Source organism: Mercenaria mercenaria, chromosome 8 (genome assembly GCF_021730395.1).
Source record: "Mercenaria mercenaria strain notata chromosome 8, MADL_Memer_1, whole genome shotgun sequence".
In the NCBI taxonomy this organism is placed as follows: Eukaryota; Metazoa; Mollusca; class Bivalvia; order Venerida; family Veneridae; genus Mercenaria; species Mercenaria mercenaria.
The window spans coordinates 67990266-68005978 of record NC_069368.1 but is presented as its reverse complement, the minus strand read 5'-3'; the positions used below and the strand labels follow the sequence as shown (position 1 = coordinate 68005978).

The following is a 15713-nucleotide window of genomic DNA, read 5'->3' as shown; positions in this document are numbered from 1 at the left end:
TAATTAACAATGTTTAATTTTAGTGAACCTTTCCAGAAATAAATGTATTGTTCAGCAACAGACAACAACATCGTAACTTTTTATTGGACATTCGTAGAAGGAATGAATTTAACATTGCCAATTACCCTTGCACAATTATGTGCAATATTCTTTTATGATTGAAATAATCCATAGCCGGTTTCTCTTTTTATTGAAGTGGGCGGAGCGCAAGTATGACTGATTTAATCAACATGTATCTAGCAATATCAAGGCTGTGTCAAAGTTTATGAATATTTTTTCAGCATTTCTGTGTATTGTAAACTTGTGCCTAATTTAGGTATACATAAAGCTTATTTTAAAATATGAACTAACACTTGGTTGATGGATGTATATCTACAATCAATTTTTCTCAATGTAAGGAGGTGAATCTACAACGTGCCACTTCTGCAGACAGGCACCAGTGTCAGTCCTTTGATGAAAAAGTTATGATCATAATGGATAAAACAACTGTTTAAATTATTAGTTTTATTCCTATAATATATTGATGCAAGATTTCTGAATGAAGTAAATAATTTTAGTTGCTGTGAACATACAATTTTTTGTGCAGCCTTTCATTTCACTGTGCAATTTTAAGGCACAAGTATTGTTTCCTGATAAATGTGTATTTACTGGGTTAGAGATTTATTAGCAGTCAATCTCATTTTGTATCTAAATATATATCTGAAATAATGGTAGACATTTTAATTTGTTTTAATATGTATTTGTGTCACAACAGTATGAAAGTGCTCTGAGACTTGAACCAGCAGCTCTGGCTTCTATGCTATTATATATTATTTGCTTATATTTCAATCTGTATTCTTCATATTGGCAAAATTTTGGATGAAAATGTGTTTTATCAATCTGACTTTTTCACCTTAGGTTCAGAACTCATGCCTGTGCTATTGTTATGACGTTGTACCTGCCAGTTGCCGTCGATCTATGGCAACAAGTCCTTCAAACAGTAGTTTTGTTACATTTTCATCTTTGCGTACACCATGTAACCATATCATTAACAAGCGGAACCCATGCTCCTTGTAACTGGCAGTACCTGCAATAAGAAATTTCTAGAAATAAGTGGAATATTTCACTTATTCGATACATGCTGATAGTTTTTGAATGGATCATTGGTAAATTCCAGCAACTTGGACAATAATATTTTATTTGACGCAGTTTGTTGTTTGGAATTGTATATCGATTTCCGCATATCTTACTGAGCATTGCTGAGCACAAAAGTAATATTTATGTCTCGTGTGTACCAGCTACTTGTGTATCAAAGTGAACTAAAAATAGACTAATATGCCATAGTTTTTGTTTTCAGTCAATGGTTCCGTGGGCGGAAAAAAATTGTAATTTACCCTTATGAATATTTGAAATTGTATCAAAAACCCTACCAGTTTACTGCACTGATTTTGGGATTCAATATGATAAAACATTAACCTTTACCCCGTAACATTTGCGGCCAGTACAGAGCAAGATCAGCCTGCATGTCCGTGCAGGCTGATCATTGTCTGCACTGTTTGCCATTCAGTAAAAATTTTCAGTGAACGCCCCTTCGAATAATAAGTGGTACTGTCCAAATTGAATGATGGACCAGTCCATTCTGGAAATATAGCAGGGTAAAGGTTAAACCTACCTGTATACTGATGTTCTATACATCTTATGTGATCAGGTGTAAACTTCCAGTACATGGCTAGTTTCTTCCAATCACTTGATTTCAAATGTTTAGTGGCTAGGTTCCACATTACTTCCTTCATTTGTGGCCATGAAGGGTGACTAGGTTGCCGTAGATAGCGACGAGGGTCGACAAAATCAAGATCATTTTCATGGTATTCCTGTTAGAAAAAGTAATTCTGCAAGTGATTACATTTATCTAAAGCCCAGCACAATTTTGTCTTCAGGAGAAATGTATTTTGAATAACCATAAGCTGCCAGTATAACTATTAACTTTAGCAGTTAAAGGTAAATCCAATGGAGAGGACTTCAATAAGCCTACTGGCTTCCAGTCCAATCCAAAATTTATGTATGTAACTTGTTATTTAAAATGTACATATTGGGAAATAAAATATGTTTAAACCAAATCCAACGTGCCTTAATTCAACGCATCGAACAAAACAAGTAGATGACAGCAGCAAGATCTTAGAGGAAATTCTACTATTACAGACTCTTCTGAAGTGCAGTACATAGAGGATATTTGTCTGTTTTGAGTGAATATGGAATATATCTCTCTGAGAAGTGAGAAAATTTCAAGTATGCCAAGTGAAAATGCGGACATTTTCTCACTTTGAGGTGAGATATATTCCATATTCACTCAAAACAAACAAATTTTCTTTTTATTTTATGCTTAATTATGTTGAGATATGCATTTTGCAACAAAATTTTAATCTTAGCGCGGGAAACAGACGCGCGTAAACGAACATGACGTCAGACGTGTTGTGACGTTAAAGCCGCACACGACATACAGTCCGGTTTTAAGCTCAACTATTCGAAGAATAGGGGAGCTATCCTACTCGCCCCGGTGTCGGCGTGAGCGTTAGCGTGAGCGTCACACAAATGTTAGTTTGCGTACCACCCCAAATATTTTCAAAGTCCATTGAGATATTGCTTTCATTTTTTGCATACTTGTTTACCATCATGACCCCAGTCTGTAAAAAGGAGGAGGCAACTCTATGTCTGTAAAAAGGAGGAGGCAACTCTATCAAGCATTTTGACTGAATTATGGCCCCTTTTCACCTTGGAATAAATGTTAGTTTGCGTACCACCCTAAATAGTTTCAAAGTCCATTGAGATATTGCATTCATATTTTGCATACATGTTAACCATCATGACCCCAGTCTGTAAAAAGGAGGAGGCAACTCTACCAAGCATTTGACTGATTATGGCCCTCACAAATAAGTTAAGTTTGCGTACCACCCCAAATATTTTCAAAGTCCATTGAAAATTGCTTTCATTTTTGCATACTTGTTACCATCATGACCCCAGTCTGTAAAAAGGAGGAGGCAACACTCACTATCAAGCATTTTGACTGAATTATGGCCCCTTTTCACTTGAATAATGTTATTGCATACACCAAAAGTTCAAAGTCTTGAGATAATTGCTTTCATATTTTGCATACATGTTAACCATCATGACCCCAGTCTGTAAAAAGGAGGAGGCAACTCTACCAAGCATTTTGACTGAATTATGGCCCCTTTTCGACTTAGAATAAATGTTAAAGTTTGCGTACCACCCCAAATATTTTCAAAGTCCATTGAGATATTGCTTTCATATCTTGCATACTTGTTAACCATCATTACCCGTGTGTAAAAAGGAGGAGGTAACTCTATCAAGCATTTTGACTGAATTATGGCCCCTTTTCGACTTAGAATAAATGTTAAAGTTTGCGTACCACCCCAAATATTTTCAAAGTCCATTGAGATATTGCTTTCATATTTTGCATACTTGCTTACCATCATGACCCCAATCTGTAAAAAGGAGAAGGCAACTCTATCAAGCATTTTGACTGAATTATGGCCCCTTTTCGACTTAGAATATGCTTATTGTAATGTTAAAGTTTTACTCATTGTTTATATTATACTATCAAGCACTGAGAATAGTCGAACGCGCTGTAAACTGACAGCTCTTGTTATTTTACTTCTTGCAGCATAACGTTATGAAATTCACATTAAGTAAAATAATTCAAATTGAGAAATATACTATAAATAACAAAGTGGGGCTATAATTTTCATCCTTATTTAAGGAAATAATTTAAAATTCATACTCGATGTACAAGTAGATCGGCAAAGCTACATATATACAGCGAGTGATATGCAGTGCGTGAGATGGATTATATCTCACTGATAAAACACAGTATTTCATCAGTTAGCATAAAATAAAGTGTGATATATAGCAATAAATATCTCCTAAGTATATTGGAGAGCCATAATAAAATATGTATAACTTGCCATATATGACATGAGCAACAAAATTAAATAGTCTAAGTCTACATATTCTCAATGTTGACCTAATCAAACATGTTTCATGAAAAAGGTGCCTGGTGGATAGAAGGACTGCTTGCAAGCCATAACAATGATAGGGTGTTACTTTATATAACAGTTAAAACAGTTGTGGATTGTTTTGCAGTGCAGTATTTGAACATACATGGTCATAGTCTTGGCCATTGTTAAATAACACCCTATCATTGTTAAGCTTTGACTTCTTTCATGCACTCCTCTGTAAATGGTCTAAATTAGATTTCACATTCATCAATTTAGCTAATTTTCCAGTGGCCAACATTGACCAAACAGTCATTATATATCTCTCAGGTGTGACTGGTTGCCATGTAAAATTATAATTTTTGTTAAAACCGTTTATTGTTCAAACATCCTCTGTTACTGCTGCCAGGACAATTTTGGGTACTAAAATGAAAATATATAATAAGGAAGAAAGCATAATACAAATATATGAAATAGAAAGCAGTTTTATTTCAATATAAAAATATGCTGCGGCCCCATACTCTGAAAAAGCATATCTCTAAACCACATCCCACTGTAACTACTACCCAGCTAGTATTTCCATACGCATAACATATTTGAGCCGTGCCATGAGAAAACAAACATAGTGGGTGTGCGACCAGCATGGATCCAGACCAGCCTGCGCATCCGCGCAGTCTGGTCAGGCTCCATGCCGTTTGCTTTTAAAGCCTATTGGAATTGGAGAAACTGTTAGCGAACAGCATGGATCCTGACCAGACTGCGCGGATGCGCAGGCTGGTCTGGATCCATGCTGGTCGCAAAGCCACTTTGTTGGTTTTCTCATGGCACAGCTCATTTTACTTATATATATTCAAGATAAACTATGAATATCTACTCACCCTGTTCAAAGAGAAGTAACGTTCAGCTTTTATGATCATATCTACTATAGTGACAAAACTTCCTCTGGCTGCTAAGTGGAGAGCTGTTTTACCAGACTGAAATCAAACTCATGTGTTAGATTGCTACCATTGTCCCGTTTCTGGGACTACATTGTTTATGGTAATATTTACAGGTTGTTCATCAACTACAATTTAGAATATCTTATAACTGCCCTAAATAGAATAGTAACTTGCATATTTTACCTAGATCTTCATTTTAATAAAAGTAAAATCAGGATTGTGGACTGGGTGATACAAAGAACAACTCCTGTTTAAAATTCATTTCAAGTTCAATTTGGAATTTTGTCTAACTGCAAATGTGAGCAGAAGGGTTTGTTCTAGTAAAGTTCTAATCAATGCCAGAGTAAAAATTCCACATCATGGCATACTATTCTAGTCAGACCAGCAATTCCTCTATGGGATGACATTGTATTATGATCCTGCAATTCCACACAGGGGTTTATTGTATTCTGCAATTCCTCACAGGGGTTTGATATTCTTAATTCCTCACTAGTGTGTATTATTCTGCAATTCCTCACTAGTGTGTATTATTCTGCAACTCCTCACAGCAGAATATCATGCTGCAGTTCCTCACTAGTGTGTATTATTCTGCAATTCCTCACTAGGGGTATTATTCTGCTATTCCTCACTAGGTGGTATGATTCTGCAATTCCTCACTAGTTTGTATTATTCTGCAATTCCTCACTAGGGGGTATGATTCTGCAATTCCTCACTAGTATGTATTATTCTGCAATTCCTCACTAGTGGGTATTATTCTGCAATTCCTCACTAGTGGGTATTATTCTGCAATTCCTCACTAGTGTGTATTATTCTGCAGTTCCTCACTAGGGGGTATGATTCTGCAGTTCCTCACTAGGGGGTATTATTCTGCAATTCCTCACTAGTGTGTATTATTCTGCAATTCCTCACTAGGGGTATGATTCTGCAATTCCTCACTAGTGTGTATTATTCTGCAATTCCTCACTAGTGCGTAATTCCTCACTAGTGTGTATTATTCTGCAATTCCTCACTAGTGTGTATTATTCTGCAATTCCTCTAGTGTGTATTATTCTGCAAGCCCCATGTGGTTCTGGGACAATCTGTGTATGAAAAGAATTGGAACCACTGCCTAACCCTTGCATGATCGTAAGAGGCGACTAATAGGGTCTTAACACTTGATTTTGCAGTAACTCTGTGATTCCAGCAGGTATGCAAATTTTGATTCCATACCTCATGTTTTTATTTCGATGTAAATGAGATGTGGAACCAAAATTTGTAGTCCTATTTGCCGCCATATAGCCTATACTGTGTTGGTGCGCCGTAAAACCCAAATAAATAAATAAATAAATAAATTCCTCACTGGTGTGTATTTTTCTGCAATTCCTCACTAGTGGGTATTATTCTGCAATTAATCACAAGGGGGTATTATTCTGCAGTTCCTCACTAGGGGGTATTATTCTGCAATTAATCACAAGGGGGTATGATTCTGCAGGTGTATTATTCTGCAATTAATCACAGGGGGGTATTATTCTGCAATTCCTCACTAGGGGGTATTATCCTGCAATTAATCACTAGGGGGTACGATTCTGCAATTCCTCACTAGGGGGTATTATACTGAGACCAGCATTTCCTCACCCATTCTCATCCATCAGAGGTTCGTCAAAATCCCGAGATGAGTTCATCCGGGGAACCACGGTAGACCTCTGGTATGCGAGAATGTTCCTCACCAAGGAGTATCATTCTGCAATTCCTTATCTAGTCCAACTGTACTTACCTTTTCCCGAGTGCTCAGACTTGCATTACCCACTAATAATACTTCTACAACGTCTTGAAACCCATTTTCAACAGCCACATGGAGAGGTGTTTGTAAACGCTGAAGTAAACAGGACAGTTTATCTACATAATTACATCCGTTTACATTAGTACATTCTGTTTGTTGTAACAAGAAACTTGAACATACTCATAGAAACCAGAAGTTGTTTTATTTTACATGAAAATTGAGCGGATATAAAACATGTATATCATTCTGCAAAACACTTGACAGTATTTGCCATGTGTTACAGAAAAGGATTGCATGAAGGGGTTGTACTTCTGGACTGTTCACCTTAAAAACACTATTTTCAAAGAACTGTTACATATCAACATTTTGATGCATTTGCAATAATGTCTCCGTGCTTAAATTTTAAATACATTTTCAGCAGTTTTTAAGATTATTTTTAAATATATTACAAATGGTGTTTTATTTTATGAAAGGGAGACATTTTTTTCAGAATATTTTAATTAGTTTTCAGTAATACAGAACAGTATGGGACACATGTATAATTCTCCATACATTCTATACTAGAAATACATTCTGCATGCCCACGGGCAGAATGTCGAGCCCGCCAGCTGTCTAAAAATGTAACATTTATTATACTGTTTGGTGGTGTCAGAACTGACTTACACTAGCACCTGTATTTGCATATGGGAATTTTTGACCAATTATAACAAGAAATCTATATAATAAAAGTCCATATAAAACTCCTTACCAGGTAGAGATAGGTCAAAATACACCTAAAAATTGGATGTAACATGCATGTTGTACCACGGAAAAGTGGACTCAATTTTTCCAGACGGCCAGTAATAACAAGAGTGCCAGAATGTCACAATATAGGCCCGTCACAGCAAATTTCTTTACTCTAGCTCCTGTATTGCAAATGAATTTTAATTTTGTGGTTGTTTAGTAATCATTGTAAGTCTTTTGTTTTCCTAAGTTCACAAAAAAAAATTCCTTACCAGGTAGAGAGACCTTAAAATAACCTAAAATTTGAAAGTAACATCTATGTTGTACCACAGAAAAGTGGTCTTGGATTTTCCCTATGGTCAATTATAAAAAAGTTACAATATAAGTTATTTATAGTAACAACTAAGGGAAGTTAATCTTAAAAAAAAAAAAAAAAAAAATTCAAAAAAAATTGTAAGTCCCAAAAAAAATCTTTACCAGGTAGAGATTGGTCAAAATACACCTCAAAATTGGATGTAGCATGCATGTACTACAGAAAAGTGGTCTCGATTTTTCCCTAAGACTAGTAATGAAGAAGTTACAATATAAGCTATTTATAGTAAAAACAAAGGGAAGTAATTCTAAAGAAAGGAACTGTGCATGACACTTCCTCTCATGATGTTATATAATTGTGCCAATTTACATCAAAATCCCTCCATGCATGAAGAAGAAATGCTTCGGACAAAGTCATTCTTGTATCTGACCTTTGGCCTCTAAGTGTCACTTTGACCTTAGACCTAGGGACCTGGGTCTTGCGCATGACACTCCGCCTCATGGTGGTGAACATTTGTGACAAGTTATATCAAAATCCCTCTATGCGTGAAGAAGAAATGCTCTGGACAAAGTTTTCATTCTTGTATCCTTTGACCTCTAAGTGTGACCTTGACCTTAGACCTAGGGACCTGGTTCTTGTGCATGACACTCCGTCTCATAATGGTGAACAACTGTGCCAAGTTTCATCAAAATCCCTCCATGCATGTAGAAGATATGCTCCGGACAAAGTCATTCTTGAATTTGACCTTTAACCTCTAAGTGTGACCTTGACCTTAGACCTAGGGACCTGGCATGACACTCCGTCTCATGATGGTGAAATACTAAACTAATTTCAAGTTCCTTGAAATTAGTTTAGTAAACATGTACATGTATCTCTGTCGAAGCTTTTATTTTCAAGGAAAAGTGAATCTTTCTTGGTTCTGTAACAGTTACATGTATACATACGTAGTTGGATAAATTAAATGATTTATTAAACTTATGCTTGCTTGAAAGCTTATACATAGTTGTACTCACATGATTAGGTAAGTCTATCTCGGCTTTTGCATCAACAATGGCCTGTGTGAGATCATGAAAGTTGCCCATCACTGCTAGATGTAATGCTGTGTTACCTTGCTGAAAATCACATTCAATAGTGTCAGTAGTTTGTCTAATGTACCCTTCCTTTTTTTCAATCAAACCTGTCTATAAAGACCACCCTTGGGAGAGCCAAAATGTGGTCTTCACTGGGAGGTGGTCTTTATTCACAGGTTTAAATACACTGTAAATGATAAAATGGGAAACAAAACATGTGGTCTTTAGAGCCAGGCGGTCTCTGTTCAGAGGTTGTCTTTAACACAGGTTTAAATCATACCAGAGTTCATGCCCCTTGTCACTCGCAGAAAAAGGGTCTGCTTATGTCTCCACAGTCCTGGAGGTAAAGCCATAAGATGGGGCATTTTTAATTATTTAACTGGCCAAGTGGTTAAATTCCTGACAGAATCACTGAAGCGGGTTTAAAGCTGCTCATAGAATTCTTCATGTGAGAAAGTCATCTACCTTTCACTGTTACCTCTGTAGCTCTACCTATTTTGCTAGTTTTTTGAGATTACCATTATTTGCATAAGCCAGAGATTGACTCTGCCCCGCCAGGTCAAATAAAACGCACTATACTTGACCATATGACACACTGAATCATGAATGATAAAATCTGTGTTTAGCATATAAAAACATAAAACAGGTGATGTGCCCAAATTTGAGTGAGGACCTTACAATGATTCTACATATCAGGTTTGATGGAGATCCATCAAGTGTTTCATGAGTTTAATGTCGTTTAAAGGTTTTCTATTTTTAGCTCTAATGACCCCATAAAGGGGCTGAAAGCAAAAGCTCTGCAAAGTGGGGCAATAAACATGCAGTTGATCCACAGAGGAGAAAGTATAATTTTCTTGGGTGTGTGTCAGGGAGAGGAGAATGTAATGTGGAAGGGGTGGGGATTTAGTATGGCAGCTGCCATTGGTAAGAAACAAGAAAATGTAAGTGAACTTTTTTTGTTGGGGCAAGGCTTTAATTTATGTGTGTGTGTGTGTTGGGGGGGGGGGGGGGGGGGGGGGAGTAATGTGTATTGTAGCACTCCTCAAGTCACTTCATCACATGCACCAACCTTAATTCCAAGTTTAAAGTCAACACATTTAATAGTTTTGAAGTTGTGCTCCAGACGTAAAATGCAAAGGACAGATATGAACTTAATTTGTGACCTTGACCAGACCTTTGACCTAATGGCCAAGTTCTAAGGCACAAGAATATACAAGAGGCCCAAATGGGCCTAAGGTGCTCACCTGAAGAAGACTTCGACCATATGACCTTGCTTCTGACCAAGTTGGTGAACAGTTCATTAACAGGTTTTTTAACAGTTGTTCTGTATTTTGCTGTGACAGCCCAAAAACGAATAAACATTATAACAAACTTTATGATAGGAAGTTGTTTAAATAAGTTTCTATTTCTGGCTCTGGTGTTTCCTAAAAGGGACAAAGTGTCCCCAGCTGAATACATTTAGTAGAAGACCTAATAATGATGCTACCGACAAAGTTTGATGAAGATCCATCAAACAGTGCATGAGAAGAAGTTGTTTAAAGTAATTTCATGTTTAGCACCTGCGGCCCCTAAAAGGGGCCAAGTGCCCCCATTTGAACAAAATTGGTAAAGGACCTTATAATGATGCTACAGACCAAGTTTGATGAAGATACATCAAATGGTTCTGAGATGCAGTCGTTTAAATGTTTTTTTTTCTAGTTTTAGCTCTGGTGGCCCCTAAAAGGGCCAAGGTGAACCATTTGAACAAACTTGATAGAGGTCCATGCCAGGATGCTACTGACCAAATTTGGTGTAATTCTGACCAGTACTTTCAGAGAAAAAAGATGTTTAAATAAAAATGTTAATGAAGGATGCGGGACCACCCACTTATACTAATAACTCACCTGAACAAAGGTTAGCTAAAAAGTATATATATATATTTTTTGGTGGGGAGCGGAGTCAGGAGTTGGGGGAGTAATGTGGATTGCTGACTTCTCAAATCATCTCATCATCACCCAACTGTATACAAAGTTTAAATACTTTTGAAGATATGTTCTAGATACTAGTATAAAATACAAATGACAGAATTGAACTTAATTTGTGACCTTGACCTTTGACCTACAGACCGAGCTCATGTGCTATACACAACGTCTCATTGCTACCTTATGCTCTGGACCCAAAACATGACTGACAGATTTGACCTTGCTGTGACCTTAACCGTTGACCTACAAACCTGGTTCATGTGCTCTACACCATGCCAAGATTGATGTCAATACTTTGAATCGTTATCAAGTTATGTTCCGGACACGAAATATGAAGGACTAATTTGACCTTTGAGCTCTATTTGTAACCTTCACCTTTAACTTACCAAACTGATTCATGTGCTTTGCATATCGTCTCGTCGTCAGCCACCTGTATGCCAAGTTTAAAGTCAATACCTTGAATGGTTATTAAGTTATGCTCTGTATGCAAAATATGAGGGTCAAATTTGACCTTTGAGCTATATTTGTGACCTTGACTTTTGACCTACCGACCTGGTTCATGTGCTTTGCACATCGTCTCGTCGCCATCTACCAATTTGCCAAGGTTGAAGTCAATAACTTGAATGGTAATTACGTTATGCTCTGGACACGAAATGGAACAGACGGACGGACGGACGAACGCACGCTCCTTCACATAATGCGTCCGTTTGTTTCAAAACGGGCATAAGAAAAAGGGCATTACTTTGCAAAAAATGATATAATTACAGAGCTTTTGCACTGCATGCCCGCACGCTTAGCTAAATAAGGAGAGTGCAGATCTACGGATCGCGGGGTCGCAAGTTCGATTCCCGGGCCGGACGTATGTTCTACGTGACGATTTGATAAAAGACATTGTGCCTGACATCATTCGTTCTCCATCTCTGATTCATGTGGGGAATGCGGAGAACAGGTTTGTTTGTTTGTTTGTTTTGGGTTTAACGCCGTTTTTCAACAGTATTTCAGTCATGTAACGGCTTAACCTAACCAGTGTTCCTGGATTCTGTACCAGTACAAACCTGTTCTCCGCAAGTAACTGCCAACTTCCCCACATGAATCAGAGGTGGAGGACTAATGATTTCAGACAAAATGTCGTTTATCAAATAGTCACGGAGAACATACGCCCAGCCCGAGGATCGAACTCACGACCCTGCGATCCGTAGACCGACACTCTACCTACTGAGCTAAGCGGGCGGGTTTGTACTTGTACAGAATCCAGAAACACCAGTTAGGGTAATTGCCCGCCGTTACATAACTGAAATACTGTTGAAAAACGGCGATACCCGCCCCTCACACACACACACAAAAGATCACTGTAAACAAGTTTTTCAATTTCAATAGTTTACGCTTTTCCTGAGGTATCAGCTTACAAATAAAATCTTAACCAAAACATTGCTCTCCCAATATCGGGTATACCTTTGTAAAAATTCAAAACAGTAATAGAACCTGTGTACTGCATGTCAGATCATCATAGTGAATGAGTATTTTCAGTTTGAATCAATTCCCACTTACCATCTTGCATTAAAAAACACAACGAAATCGGGACGTCACACAGACGAATAGATGAGTGCAATGTTTCTACCAATAAGGGGATTTTATGATAGAGAGATTTATCTTTAAAAGAATTTAAGTGCATATCCCAGTCTAACTGAAAGAACTATTTTAAAGTGGACAATATATGAATTTTGAAATTGCACGAAACGCCAATCATTTTTCTAGAACATAAAATGTTTTAATTTCTCGCGGTTTTTAAAACTCGATGAACCGGTTGGTATGATAGTAAGATAGTCTTTGATGCAATAAATACACACTGATTATTTCGTGAAGAAAATATTAGTATAGACCACAGAAATAGCGGGTTTTTCATGACATACTTACATGGTTTTGAGAATCAATGTTAGCACCAAGTTTGATTAATCTCAGACAAACGTCTGTATGGCCTTTGCCTGCAGCACAGTGCAGCGGAGTTATCTCCTTCTGTAAGTATAGATTCATCTTATATAGATCTACTTTCCAAGACAGATACTTTCGTAATTGCCTTTCTATGAATACTTGCTAATACCATTCAATGATAATTAAAAAATTAAAACAGTTTTGAAAAGTTATTATGACCTGATTTAGAGTGATTTCGAATTTATCATAAAATACTTTTATTTGATATTTGCTTTTGTAAATATCTTCCTTGTTCAAGTCTCGAGAATTTTGTATGATGCTAGAGAAGCCAAAGTCAGCATTCAATTTAAGTGACTTATTCATTGCATTAACGGCTAGGTCCACATTTTGAGAAAAAATTCAAACAACACCAAACCATAGAAAGGAAGAGTTGTTTTACTTGAATTTGAACAGCGTAACTCTACGAAACGATTGTCAATTTACTGGTAAATGCATTTAACTCCAGAAGAGCACTGTATAAAGTGGTCACATTTAGCGCCTTTTACAAACTCCAAATTTTCCAAGAACCTTTACATATCTTCGTTTTGATGCATTATGAATTGGTATCCTCCGCCGAATGGGTTTGTGGTAAGGAATGGCAAAGAAATAGACTATATCTGGCAAAATGTTAAGAATGTTACTAAGAAGCAAATAATTTCATTACATTTGAACTTAAAGAACAGATGTCCTTAAGAGAGCATCATCAAACCATCAAATGTGGGTGGTGACGGGAGGTTGTGGGTTGGGGGCGGGGGGCGATGGAGGGGTTACAACTTTACATATTGATAAATATTAATGGAAGGTTTGAAAAATTTAAACAAAATGAAGAAAAAAAATCTTTCTCTTTTTTTTCGGGGGGGGGGGGGGGGGGTGCATGATCGGGGTGGTGTGGGTGACTGGGTGAAGGAGCGAGGTGGGGGAGGGTACAACTTTGCATGTTGATAAATATTCATTAAAGGTTTACGATTTAAAAAGAGAAAAAAGTTATGAAGCAGAAATTGCCATATCTATAGTACCCTATAAAGTTAACGCTAGAAACTACTAAGGGCCGTAACTCTGGTGTTACTTAGGCAATCTGACTGAAACTTGACGTGCCACATTTCCGCACCGCCATATTTCCTTTTAGTGGTGGACGTGTATATGAAGTTTTATTTAAATATTCCAAACCACTTTCTAGATATGGCTCCGGACGGACGGAAAGACGGACGTGACGTTCCTACAACTACTCTTTTGTTCTCCCTGTTGATCTTTTAGCCACATAAAATCTTTACGGAATGAATGGCATCAACGAAATAGTACAGTTACCTATTGTTCCTATAGCCACCTAAATATGCAAATGTGAGCTCGGAAGGACGGACGGATAGACGGACGACGCCAAAACTATACCCATCCGCATTCGGCGGGGGATAATACTGTCCCGCTGCTGAAATTCCACATAACTGCATTTGATGTAGTTTTCAGTAACTGTTTACTAAAGACATTCATTTTCAAAGAGGTGCGGGGTGGGCAACTTTTTGAGAATATTTTAAGTATCCAGTTGTATGGGATAGTATAATGAAATATACCTTTGACAGGTAGATTGTTTGTAAAGATGTTGTGATTTACCTAATATATTCTTTGGTTTGGTGATACGTTGCTAAACCTTAATAAAGTAAATTCTGGTATAAAGTATATTCTGGCTATAAAATGAAATATTGAAATGTGCAATAAATATTTGAACAAGAATGATATCAACATTGCATGACACAAGCCCTCTAGAAATGCTTGGCAGAGTAATAGTCGGAAAACGGGTATAAATGGAACAAACTGTCCACAAATTCCACACAGAATTGGCATGTCTACTTGATGTTGACTCTGTACCCGGTTTTATTTCAATCGGACAGAAACAGCAGGAGTCGAGTACACAATGTCCTGATGTAGATGCTATATTCAAAGCCAAAAAGGACCATAACTCCACATAAAAATAGTCCTCGTAGTATGCGGATGTCCGCATCTTGTTGATGATGTATACCAAGTCTCGTTTCAATTGGATGGAAGCTGTAACAGCTAAGTTGAAAAGAATGTGTGCCGAACGGACAGACGGACTGTTCAAACACTATATGCCTCCCGGGTTCTTCGACATCAGGGGCATAAAAATTATGTACAAAATCAACATTTATGAAAAACATACTATTGTTTCAGCATTAGGACCTGCATTGAAATCTGCTAGCACCTCGACTGTCTCTAGATGGCCTGCCTCGGCCGCTAGGTGGAGCGCAGTTCTACCCTCCTGTAAAAAAATATGACCATTGAGATTTGGAAGAAATTAAGCTCACTGAGATATTGTGAAAAATTTTAAAATTTTATGTCTGTAAGGGATAATTATCAAAAATTTGCATTTTCCTTTCAAATGAAATCTCAGAGGAGTTAACAAGGTTTTATCAAGTTTACTAATATTTTTCAGTCTTAATAGTTCATACAAGGTAACTAGTGGTAACCGATATATCTATTATATTTACCCCTTCTCTGTCATCTACGTTAACGCCAACCATCAGCAGACGTTTGACAACTTCATGATTACCGTTCTTTGCCGCCAAATGTAATGCTGAAGCACAGTCCTAAAACAGTAACATACAGTCAGACTTTTCTTTCAGGATATATCAACTATCAGAGAGAATAAAATTGAAGCAAGAGAGCCCCGAAGGTCCTGTGTCGCTCACCTGACCTTGTTCTTACATCCGATAACGTAGTAACTAATATGGCGTAGGCTTCATAGACAAACATTTTGACTATGTTTTATGAAAATCAGGTAGAACATCAACCAAACTTTTCAATGAATTGACCTAATGATATAGTTCTTAAACTCGGATATCTCGCTTTTGAACTTGACCTAGATTTCATACAGACACATAATCTGACAAAGGTTTATGATGATCAAACTGAAAATGTGGCTTCTAAAGTGTTAAAAAATGTTGTACTATGATTTGACCGGATGAACTAGTTTATCACAAAT

The 15713-nt window shown here is 37.2% G+C and overlaps 1 protein-coding gene across 3 annotated transcripts in view; it reads right to left on the bottom strand.

The window, feature by feature from the left end:
* Positions 1-15713, bottom strand: part of LOC123566148 (ankyrin repeat and death domain-containing protein 1A-like) — a 70801-nt gene that overhangs the window by 1209 nt on the left and 53879 nt on the right. For all 3 annotated transcript variants that reach the window (XM_053550120.1, XM_053550119.1, XM_053550121.1), the window contains 8 exons: positions 15220-15318; positions 14892-14990; positions 12668-12766; positions 8736-8834; positions 6681-6779; positions 4868-4963; positions 1652-1850; positions 938-1066 (listed from right to left, as the gene is read on the bottom strand). In XM_053550120.1, the coding sequence (XP_053406095.1) occupies positions 938-1066; positions 1652-1850; positions 4868-4963; positions 6681-6779; positions 8736-8834; positions 12668-12766; positions 14892-14990; positions 15220-15318 (919 nt within the window). The remainder of the gene's footprint in view (positions 1-937; positions 1067-1651; positions 1851-4867; positions 4964-6680; positions 6780-8735; positions 8835-12667; positions 12767-14891; positions 14991-15219; positions 15319-15713) is intronic.